At 42.4% G+C, this 11,930-nt stretch overlaps 3 protein-coding genes across 3 annotated transcripts; all 3 read left to right on the top strand.

Annotated features, from left to right (window-relative positions):
* Positions 1-3,581: 3,581 nt before the first annotated feature.
* On the top strand, positions 3,582-4,836 carry clrn2 (clarin 2). Its single transcript, XM_076295826.1, has 3 exons — positions 3,582-3,834; positions 4,158-4,337; positions 4,531-4,836. Exons 1-3 carry the CDS (start codon positions 3,582-3,584, stop codon positions 4,797-4,799), a joined length of 702 nt encoding a protein of 233 aa, XP_076151941.1. The 3' UTR covers positions 4,800-4,836.
* A 448-nt stretch (positions 4,837-5,284) lies between these two features.
* On the top strand, positions 5,285-9,303 carry lap3 (leucine aminopeptidase 3). The gene is made up of 13 exons (XM_076295827.1): positions 5,285-5,513; positions 5,653-5,768; positions 5,855-5,909; positions 6,022-6,127; positions 6,273-6,432; positions 6,810-6,974; positions 7,065-7,223; positions 7,355-7,479; positions 7,582-7,670; positions 7,855-7,957; positions 8,135-8,214; positions 8,339-8,451; positions 8,708-9,303. The coding sequence occupies exons 1-13, from the start codon at positions 5,421-5,423 to the stop codon at positions 8,892-8,894; spliced, it is 1,551 nt and encodes a 516-aa protein (XP_076151942.1). The 5' UTR covers positions 5,285-5,420; the 3' UTR covers positions 8,895-9,303.
* A 108-nt stretch (positions 9,304-9,411) lies between these two features.
* On the top strand, positions 9,412-11,796 carry med28 (mediator complex subunit 28). Its single transcript, XM_076295828.1, has 4 exons — positions 9,412-9,599; positions 10,340-10,406; positions 10,530-10,642; positions 11,229-11,796. The coding sequence occupies exons 1-4, from the start codon at positions 9,435-9,437 to the stop codon at positions 11,424-11,426; spliced, it is 543 nt and encodes a 180-aa protein (XP_076151943.1). The 5' UTR covers positions 9,412-9,434; the 3' UTR covers positions 11,427-11,796.
* Positions 11,797-11,930: the final 134 nt, after the last annotated feature.

Below are 11,930 nucleotides of genomic sequence, written 5' to 3' on the forward strand. Positions count from 1 at the left end.
AGTTACCTACAATCTACTATACACACTCCACTTCAGCTATTTTTACTGTGAGGAAACTAAAATTCCAAAATTTCACTCAGGATGAATAAAATATATATCTATATCTATCTCTATCTAAACAACCCAGCTCCCTACAGCCTTCCACAATCCTATTCTGCACCAGGCCCAGTGATGCATGCCCTTGTAAAGGCTGAGGTCTGATTGCGTGTGAAGGCTGGGTGAGCCCCTCCAGGTCCTCCGTATGTCGTGGCGTGTAAACAGTGCTAGTTTAGGTTACAGGCGGCCCATGCATTATTGATGGCCGGGCCGGTGAGACTGCGAACCAGAGGCCAAGTATTAGGGCTGACTCACCGTGAGTCGGACGGGCTCGCTCTTCCACTGCAGAGTGACTCACCCACCCACTTACAGACACATGAGACAGACAGCCAGAGGCGGACCACCAGGGACATGGTCACCTAGAGAGAGGAGAGGAGGAGGAGACAGAGAGGGAGAGAGAGAGGATGCATTCAGATTACTAATGAAGGTGTTTCTGTTTAATATGTAGGGTATGTCAGTGGGCTTGCATTTTGTATGCTATCTCTGTTTTTCGGAAATCATCTGGTTAGCAAAAATGTAGAGAAGAACACCTGTGTGTTAGGCCTGCTCATATGATTAAACAAAAAACAACACACTTCAGACGTTTTGTGTGGGATTGATTTTCCAGCATGGAGTATCTACTCACAAAAACTAGCATACAAGATCACATCAAGAAGCTGCTCTGCACTGTGTTGTATTGATCTCACACTCTCCTTGATGTAGTTTATGTACACGGCTGATTTGACCAGAACATAATTGCATAAAAGTGTTCTGCTGCATTCCTGCTGACCATGCAATACAGCTTGACCCTTGCAGCTCATGTCAGCCATTTGGTACTACTATTGATGATGATGATGTGACTGATGTGTTTATATGGCAATCACCTCTGTGGCTTTTAAGTGTTCCTCTGCTCAAATCTGGGGCGCGGCTCTATAGACTTTCACCATCATGGCTGTTTCACTGATCCAGAGTGTGAGTCTGTGAGTGTGAACCCATTTGACCTTTCTGCAAATGCAGTCATGCTAATCTCGTCTCTATTGTGCATTGTATTTCCTCTGACGACCGGGCTTTATGGACTTTTCATATTCTCCAACCTTTTTTTAAATATCATATATCTAACCTAATAATAAATGAAAAATGATAATATTGGCCTAATTACAGTGCCTTTGTAAACTATTGCATGAAGTAGATGGATATAAATTCTTTCCTGGAACCCCTGCATAAACATATTAATCTGTTGTTGTTGATAACGATGATCTTCTTGTTATTGTTTTGGATTAATCATAACAGGATTACATGCTTTGTGTAATCACCCTGGTTGCTCACAGTGTTAATTACTAATGGAGACCATGCTAAATCTAATCTAAAGACTTGTTAAGGGAGGAGCGGAGGACACTGGAGGATCTCTAAACCAACCATCATGCGAGTGCACTCAGGTAGATGCAGTGAGACATAGGGTGTTAGTATAGGCTAAAGCTGACACAAGAACTGCTGGGAAGGGAAGAGAATAAACAACTAAAATATCGTTGTAGGATCTTTCATGGCACATAACAAACCGCTCTTAATACAGCCGTGATGGGTCTGTCTCTATGCTCGTAAAAGCATCCCGTCTCCTGCATGCATTAAAGCCATAACCTCCATAACAAACCGCAACACCAATCACTCGCTGCAGCTGGTTAAGAGACTGCCAAGGGCAATAACTTCTCATTGACCTCCCTTGGCTTATTTGTGATGACCCAGGCAGTAACGGAGAGTAAACGGATCCCAAGAGGACCTCAATTAGATCCATGACAATTTGATCCAACATTTTGTGAAGCATACTAGGCGAATACGTTAATCCTAAAATAACGAACATTACACTATGCAGTCTTTAGGCTACTTGAATATACAATATTTTCATATATGTTTTTTTGGCACTATAATGTCAGCGGCGGTTTCCCTCTAGTGGTAAAAAAAAAAACTCCAGACCTTGTAGGCTATCCAAGCAATGAAGCACCTTGCTGAAGCATCCAGGTGAAGCAGTCTCACAGTGTAGCTTAACGGATCGCCATTATGACATTGCAGAGACGTGGGGAATGTGACATTCCCCAATTCAATGCAAGGATCAAACCCATGTTTTGTAACATACCATGTTTGTAACAGAGAGCCATTCATGTCTTATTTGGAGGCTCAAAGTCTAAGTTATGGCTATCTTTGCGATAAATGTATACGTTTCAAAATGCATATGCACAAATAAAGCCTGAAACAACATCTCACAACATCTTAAAGCCTGAAACTACACTCACAACATCTTAAACAACAACAGCTGCTGCCCTTCACAATAACGCGTGTGCGTGTGAGCTGTCCTGGGTGCTGAAATTAACTTGATTATGGGCTATAGTCTACGGCAGTCATTAGCCAACCTATCGGCATTGGTTAGGCCTTCAGATTAATCTTGCTTTATGATTTTAGACTATACAGTGGTGTAGGCCTGCTTGTAAGAAAGACCTATTTTACTTTACTTTACGCTTTCCGATTAAAAAATCGCCACGGAGGCCTAAACACAAAATCAAGACTTTTGTTTGTTTCAGTTTTGTCAGTTTCAGACTGACAAAAAACGACTAACATGTTATTTGACATTATTTTTTTGGTGCATACCACTGAAATTTAAAGTTTGCTTGAAGTTTGACCCGACCCATACCCAGACTATCATTTAAAACATACCTTGGACAACGAACTAAACTAAAAAAGAGGCAAGTTTCGGTGTCGTTGGATGTGCGAAAGCGACGCAAAGGCTGGACACACCAACAACACGTAGCGCCTTTCAGACTCGTTGAATGGAAAGCCCATGATTTATCCTAGGAGGCTATAGGCTACGCCTGGTAATGGAGATACTTAATTAATGCAATCCGGACACTGTCCTCATGCCCATAAGCAGTGCGCTGTGACCTGTGAGAATCAGTCTGCTAGACAGAAACGACAGGTCAGAGAGAGTGCATGTCTTACACTGCTAGCCAAGGCCGACATGTCACATATGGGACGATATAATTCACTATGGACCTATTAAGCTTAATGTTGCCTTTGGTATTTCAAGAGATTTCATTGCATCGTAATTAAATGACTCAAAGCCCGTATGGAGTATGAAACATTGGTGATAAGAGATGAGGTAGGGCGTAAGCTATTCAAGTCCCTGGCAGGCAACCCTAGCGCAAGCAAGCAGATAAGGTTTCCTACGCTGGTAAAAAAGATCCGTGCAACCGCCTTAGATAGTATTTCCACTTGTTTCTTGTAGCGATCGCGTGCATGCCTTTACATGGATGTATTTGGACACATGTTATGGCAGTTATTTTATCACTAGACATTACTGGACTATTGCCATTTATGTTGCTATGACTATATGGATCTCTGGATGCCTGATTCTCAACACGCACCCTCGGGCCCAAACGCATAGTGCTGCTGGTTAGTGCGCGATGGATTCATGTTACTCGACATAACCAGGATGGGGCAGGCCGTCCGTAGGCACTGAGATGCCAAGCCTGTGGAAGAAGATAGTGTTCTCGTTTGGCTCGATAATCTGCATTACCTCAACCGTTGTCTTGGTAGTAGCGCTGGGAAGTGAAAGCTGGGTGACCGGGACCATTCTATGCAAGACTGGAGTGGACCTGGTTAACGCTTCTAGTCCAGAGCTGGGGCAGTTTACCGGAGACATTTATTTTGGTCTCTTCCAGGGAGGGAAAACTAGGAAGTGTGGCCTAGGGACTCGGCGGTCGAAAATCTACAGTGAGTGTTTTGATTAATGATTAATTTAGCTTAGACTATTTGATGTCTCTAAGCCTACTTTATTTGCTAACCTTTTACAGTTTCATTTATACTCTGAGAATGTTCTTTTATAGTGCTTTATGGCATAGCCTACAATTATCATTTGATAGTTGCCATTGCAATGCATTACCTATATGTCAATATGACCACTCATAAAGCAAGATGCAGAATGGAAACTGCAGCTCTGATGTTATCTGCTTTGATTTTTGGTCTTCAAGTCCAGGGTGCAATGATCTGCAATGTCGTTTTCTAATATAGTGTTTATTTTCATTTTTATCTTCTAGTTTTCCCCAAACTTGTGAAGACACTGAATGAAGGACTTCATGCAATTGTCATTTTGTTCATATTTGTTGCCATAGGTTTTGCTATTGTCAGTTTAGCTTTCTGCATTTACAATGCCAGGAAAGTGCCATACCAGTCTATTAAAGGACCACTTGGACTGTACCTCTGGAACTTTATTGCAGGTTTGTTGTGTTTACCACATTGTATTTAAATGAAAAGTCAGGGATTTGTAATAAGGAGGTTCAGATTTGGTATGTCTTGAATAGGCCTACCACCCTTAAGTTCTTAAATTGTGTAACACAGGTCGCCTCTCTCTCTCTCTCTCTCTCTCTCTCTCTCTGTCTCTGTCTTTTACTCTTGCTCTATTCCTTCCAGGTCTCTTTGGGTCATTGGCATCTCTTTGTTTCCTAGCATCAGTGTGTCATCACAACCTGACAGAAAGAGTGGCCAACTACAAAGAGAGCTTCTTCCAGTTAGTGGTTTTGGAAGAGGACCTTGGGTTCTCCTTCTGGTTGTGTGTAGCCAGCGCTGCTCTACATGGCGCCAACATACTAGTAGTGGCCATGAGTAAGATACACCTACCCAAAATACAGACCAAGAAACCTGAAGAGCCTACAGCCACTGCAGATGACCTGCTATACTGAGCAGTGATATGGGGAAAGATATATTTGCAGTACAAAATGTAAATAAACGCTGACATGAGTTTTCCATGTGTAATAAAAATGTATAATGTAATTCATAGCCATGTGTTGTGTCTGCCACTATGATAGTTGCATTGCAGATCAATCTAACTTTTCAACAAGACCCTGAATGCAGGCCTACTGGCCTAGGCCTATGAAAAGAACATCTTAGGCCTAACACTGAGTTTGTCAGGATATAGGCTAGCCTAGGCCTAGGCTGACTTGTATCTGGGAATGCTATTGTTTATTTATTATTTTTTTCTTCAAAGTATGCATTTTTAAAATTATTTCTGCAACATCTAGATAATAGACAATTGGACGAGGTAATGAACATGTTGCCTTATTTTACAATTTCAGCAAAACCCCGCTAAACCAGTTCGTGGCGCTGGTGTATTATTGGTAGAGAGCGCACTAGCCTTGGTTTACACAGACGTAATAACTATGCGACACACTGAGGTCGGATTTGGAAGCAGGAGATGTCAACCTTTTGCATTGAACGCATTGTATTGCATGTAACTCATTCATAATATATTTGGCCTGAATTTGTAAGTTTATTTATTACGGCTGTTTCGACCGGAGTGGAGAATGTTGTCACCTTGTAGACAAGTGGTGCTGTCTGCTTTTAGGAGACACAACTGTCGGTTATTCTCAGCAACTCAGGGCAGGGAAGCTAAAAAAGTAAGTTCACGCTAACATCACGTTTCGTAACTTACCTAGTTCGCCCTGGCAATAGGAATGTTGTCAAAGTAGTCAAATGTTCATCAAAGCTAACGAATACTGAATATTAATGAAATTATCTTTCCCGTGGTTTTTTTAGGGACTGGTTTTGGGAATTTATGAAAAAGAGAAGAATGGTGAAATCGCACGTTTCACGGAGGCGGGTGCAGCATTTGATAGTTACCTATCGGGAAAGTTGAGTCAGATGCTCTCAATGTAAGGTTAACTCGGTGGAAAAGAATTTAAAATGTTACGCCCTATCCGACGGAGCTGTTGTGAAAAAAAACTTTTCTTTTGTTTAGATCTGGCCCTCCTGTCAAGAAAGGCAAGAGTCGCGTATTTTATGGTCTACATGAGGTACAGCTATTTTTGACTGGAATTAATCTATACACTATTAAACTATTTTTGAAACTGTATTACGAATGTATTACAAATATGTCACGAATTGTACCTTTTGTTTTGGTAAAAGGACTTCCCAAGTGTGGTAGTTGTAGGCCTCGGCAACGACTCAGCCGGGGTTTGTGGAAAAGAAAATTGGGACAGCTGCAAGGAGAACATCAGAGCTGCTGTGTCATGTGAGACCTCAGTTCCCCTCAAGTGCATGTGTGGTGTATGTGTGTGTGAGAGAGTGTGTAGGTGGTATAATGAGATTTGTATGAAACAAGTAGCCTTTGCTGTGTTAGGATTTAATTTGGTGTCACTTACTGTTGGTCTGTGTAGCTGGCTGTCGGGTGCTCCAGGACCTGGAGGTGCCTGTAGTGGAGGTGGACCCATGTGGTGATGGTCAGGCGGCTGCAGAAGGTGCTCTGCTCGGCCTCTTTGACTATGATGACCTCAAAAGCAATAAGAAGTTCAAAGTCACTACTCGGCTACATGGAAGGTAGAGCTGTGACTACTTCTGTGTGTGTGTGTGTGTGTGTGTTAGACCTGTGCTTAAATAATTGATATTGCAATATTAATGATGCACTCCTGTAACGATATGTATCAATACAGACACTGGGGTATTGATAAAGCATAAAAAATCTAAAAGCAAAAGACATTTAAAAGTTGTATTGTTAATAACTGTCAGATTTTAAACAGAATTTTATTTTGAAGAAGTATTGTCAGGTTGCTGGCAATACCCAGCCTGTGTGTGTGTGTAAAGGTTAGCCCAGTTTATCTCATATATACTGGCACCATAATAATGTTTCTTAGCGGGTCGAACAGAATCAGCACCAATGGTAGATTAATTTGACAGTTCTTTCCTTCTGACCTCAGCACAGAGCTCGCTGCGTGGGAGAAAGGAGTGGTCTACGGTGAGGGACAGAACCTGGCCCGGTGGCTCATGGAGGCTCCAGCAAACCATATCACCCCAACAGTATTCGCTGACACTATCGAGCACAAGCTCGCACCCTATTCAGACAGAGTGATCATCCACAAGAGGTACTGCTTGCAAAGATGGTCTTCTAACAGGGCTTTTGCTTCTCTTTTAACCTGGAGTACTTTAGTTCAGTCTGCCTCTTGCTCTCTCAGACCAAAGCCGTGGATTGAGGCGCAGCAGATGGGAGCGTTTCTGAGTGTGTCTAAAGGTTCAGACGAACCCCCAGTCTTCTTGGAGATCCATTACAACGGCAACCCGGACAACAGCAAAGCACCTCTGGTCCTCGTGGGCAAGGGCATCACCTTTGACAGGTAAAGTCTAACATTACTATAATGGCAATATTAAAACATGTCTAGAAGTTATACTGCCACCTTTTGAAATTCCTTTCATTTTGCTTGGTAAATATAGTCTGTGTGTGTGTGTGTGTCACCTCTACTCTCAGTGGCGGTATCTCTCTGAAGCCTCCCTCAGGCATGGATGCCATGCGGGCAGACATGGGTGGTGCTGCCACCGTGTGTTCCGCCATCGTCACGGCAGCAGCTCTGAGGTTACCAGTCAACATCGTAGGTAGGCCACCTTCATTCCTGCCTGAACAGAGGTTCAGTGATAATATTGTGTGTGTGTGGAGGTGATGCATGGTGCAGTGTAAACTGTGGACTGCTTTGCCAGGTCTGGCTCCTCTGTGTGAGAACATGCCCAGCGGTAATGCCAACAAACCAGGGGATGTCGTCAAAGCAAAGAACGGAAAGACTATTCAGGTATTCTGGCCTTACATATTACAACAAAATGTTCTGTCTGCACATGTGCTTGAGTAGTACAGGTCACTGTAATGACAGCAGATTATTTATATCTAATCCATTGTTGTCATGGTGTGTGGTGTATTCAGTATTCTGAGTACATTTAACCTGTCTGTTGTCTTCTAACTCTGGTTCGGACCCAAAGGTGGACAACACTGATGCAGAGGGCAGGCTCATTCTGGCTGATGCGCTTTGTTACGCTCACAGCTTCCAGCCTAGGGCTGTAGTAAATGCTGCCACCTTAACAGGTACGTGCACTGGTGTAAACAATAAACAATGTGCACTGGTGTAAACAATGTGCAATGATGGGGGCGTTTGGGGGGCAGCAGTCAAATCAGTTGTTGTACACCAGGTCGGAAGATGGTATGGTATGGTCGTAGCTGACGTGGTTGTGTTTTAAATGATGTTTCTGCTCTCTGTCCCAGGGGCCATGGATGTGGCGCTGGGTTCAGCTGCTGCAGGGGTGTTTACAAACTCCGACTGGCTGTGGGGACAGTTACATAAGGTAGAGGCTCATGAGACTGCACGTTTTTCTGCATCTGACTGCCAGACAAACACTCAAGCACAATGCACACATGCATACTCATGGACCCACATGTTTCAGTCTGTTTTTACATGATTTGTTTCAGGCAAGTGTTATCACAGGTGACCGAGTTTGGAGGATGCCTCTCTTTCAGCATTACAGCAGACAGGTGACGGATAGCCAACTGGCTGACCTCAATAACATTGGAAAATATAGTCGGTGAGTAATTTCTGTCGGTTGGTGGGTCAGTCATACACACACTTATTCCTGGTGATTACAGACATTATCTGGCAAAGGTTGATTAGGCAGATCAGTCATCTTTCACTGCTTCTATCATATCTTGGTATGATAATATATTTACAACAAAGTTGAGTTAACAGATCTTGATATGAGAATATAAAATAGAGCATTGACTCCAGTCCTGTTCATACTCCAGGCTTATACACTCTTTCCCACAATGCTTTGTGTTCCTCAGGTCTGGTGGAGCTTGCACAGCCGCAGCTTTCCTTAGGGAGTTTGTGACTGCTGACCACTGGGCCCATTTGGACATTGCTGGGGTGATGTCCAATAAGGATGAGGTGCCATACCTGCGTAAGGGGATGTCTGGCCGACCCACCCGCACACTGGTGGAGTTTGCAGCTGGTCTTGCCTGTGAAACCTGAGAGGGTTATAGCCACAGTGACCTCTCTGGAGTCCCAGGATCTCATAACTCTGTGAAGTGCTGTACATCTGGTGGCAAAAGTGACTTAATTGTGTTGAAATGGACTCGTGCATGGCCCTGGATTGAATTCACAGCACTAGGCTGACCTCAAAGAGACAAAATGTCATATGTGTCTTGCGATTTCATCCCATTGTTACCATAGCTCTGTACTTTTTGGAATATCTTATTGAGAAGTAAAATGATTGTCATTACTTCAATTATTGTCTGTTAAATCATGCTGCAGGAAAGCCTTCATGCTATAACAGTGATTTGTTATACACCTGAGTTTATATAGTTTCATAGTAGCACACAGGTTCTGATAAGGAGCATGATAATGTGAACATGTTAATAAATATATTTGTACACTCTTACTCTTAATATTTTCAAGTCAAATCCTGTGATGTTGAAAGGCATCAGTCGAACCTCCGTAATGGTAGGGGGCGATAGTGGTTTGAGACTGTCAAGAACCTTATGATTATCAAGCCGTTTTCAATCAACAATCATGGCTTCATCCATGAGTGGTATGTTTCTGGGCCAGCAACAGTCCGGACCACATCCCTCTGGAGGTCCCGGTGGTCCTGGACAGCCTGGTATGCTTCCCGGACCTCCCGGCGCCAGGGGATCAAGTAGCAATACTTTAGTTGACGATCTAGAGGCGGCGTTCGAGGTGGGTAGCTGCTACATTTTACGTTAGCCAGTGCTGCTACTGTGCTTACAATGCTAACAATAGCTAACATTAACTGACATAAACATGACATTCTGAACGTTTGTGCCTTTGTAGTTCCGTCTACAAGAGATCAGATCACTGCATTTGCTTGCTATCACACGGGGCGAAAGAAAGAAGCATGACACGCCAGCGTTACCGATGGTAGCATAGTGAACACAGGCATCAAATAGGGCCTGTTGCTACAACGCTAACGTTAGACGTCGTTGATGGCCTACTTTTTTCAGGATTAATTAGTGATACCAATTGTTTGCATGGCCAAGTATTTATAATGAATATACATTTACTGTGAATTAAAACCGTAGTGTCAGAATTGAACACAAACTACACCACAAAAGTGGTAACTGGAAAAGCCAAAATTCTATGGTCAATCTCATAACTGCAAGTTGCACACTTGATAATGACAAGTGCGATTGCAGGCATGCATGGTAGCCCTGCAGTATTCTGCAAAAGAAAAAACGTATGAAGGTAAATAAACAATATGTTGGCATTGTTGGAGGTTCACATTTTTCACTCTTTCACTTTTGTGACCCCAACATATTCAATACGTTAAGTGTTCGCTCCTTGACTAAGGGGCTGCACAACATCAATCAGGAACACGTATAAAAATGCTGAATATCGGCTCCGACAATGCAATGAAACAAGTACCATATTGACAGTGTAACCTATAACTGTGTTTACAGGCATGTTTTGCTTCTCTTGTGAGTCAAGACTACGTAAATGGAACAGATCAAGAGGAGATTCGCACGGGTGAGTTAATACGACATGAAGGTGAACTTGTTACCATCGGATTACCGACTAGTAGCATTCGTCCCTCTTCCATGACTTTCTGAAAGGGTTATCATTAATTGTGTTATGTTATTTTTTGTTAAGGTGTTGACCAGTGTATCCAGAAGTTCTTGGATGTCGCCAGACAGACCGAATGCTTCTTTCTTCAGAAAAGGCTGCAGCTCTCTGTACAGAAACCTGAACAAGTGGAGAAAGAGGTAAAGTTGTTTAGATTAGATTAGATTAGATTTTATGTTTTCAAGGATTGGTAAATGAAGCCTACAGGTGTTTTTTTTTTTTTTAACTCTGCTACTTTCCCGCTTCCCTCACCATCCCTCACCATTGTAGCAAATTGTAGGGTTGTGCTCTTCCCCCTAGTGGTGTGTGCCATGTAATATTTGGCTCTTATTGCTGTGTGTCTTGTGAGAATGGTAATGTGTAATTGGGTGTTAAGTGTTCCAATTGAAAATGTGCAAAGTAATGCAAAAGTAGGCTATTGTGATTGAATGCAAACAGGCAAAGGAATTAGAAAATCAACACCATGACCCAGAATAGGTTTGGTTCACAAAAAAAAAAAAAAAAAGTCTGAATGGAACCAGTTCAAGAACGAATTCTCTGCTGGCCAAAAAAATGTCCAGGGACTTTGTTCGCAGAATTCAGACATTGATATATATATTTTTTAATGCCAAGAAGAGCTAGACATGTGGCTTGATCAGTAACAGATTGAAATGGCAGTGAACTGAAAGCATTAGTGGAAGTTTGAGCTCCTTGTGAATTGTTGTGATTATTGACCCCCTGGAACAGGACATATCAGAACTGCGGAATGAGCTCCAGCGGAAAGAGCTGCTGATCCAGAAGCACTTGGCCAAAATCCACAACTGGCAGCAGGTCCTGGAAGATATCAATGTCCAGCACAAGCGTCCAACAGAGCTCCCTCAGGGTCCACTGGCTTTTCTTGAGCAAGCCTCAGCCAACATTCCTGCCCCCATGAAACCCAACTGAGGCACAGAATATACTTTTGAACTGTGTTGTAAGAATGCTAGAAAACTACATCAGAGTGCTCCTCTAAAGGTGATGAACAGACATTGGAAGGTCAGTTTGGTGACACTGGATTGTCAATGGCATACTGTGTCAATGGCATTACGGGTGTCTTTCTCTCAATTTTTTTATTTATTTTTTTGAAGATCTTGGATGCCATGGCATGCCTAATAGGGCTAGTATTGGATTATGCAAGTGTGTGGGAGACATTTCTGAGAGTAAATGCCCATTTTGGAAAATATTTCTCATTTTTGGTAAATTGTTTGTCATTTTTACGTCTTTGTAAATATTTGACATTCTGTTTTGTATTGTCCACAATAAATTTTTACCTGTAGTTGTGTTTGCTACCTTTTTTACTTCTATTAAGTTTTTTTTTTTTTCAGATCAAATGTCTCAAAAATGGATATAAATAAAATGAATGAAATAGCAAAACAACAGTTTATTAGATCAGAAATCACTGTGGGTGAA

The sequence above is a fragment of the Alosa pseudoharengus genome, unplaced genomic scaffold, assembly GCF_046254945.1.
Source record: "Alosa pseudoharengus isolate Yale_2024_CS ecotype anadromous, Long Island Sound unplaced genomic scaffold, YU_APseudo_1.1 YU_APseudo_1.1_scf_2, whole genome shotgun sequence".
Lineage (NCBI taxonomy): Eukaryota > Metazoa > Chordata > Actinopteri > Clupeiformes > Clupeidae > Alosa > Alosa pseudoharengus.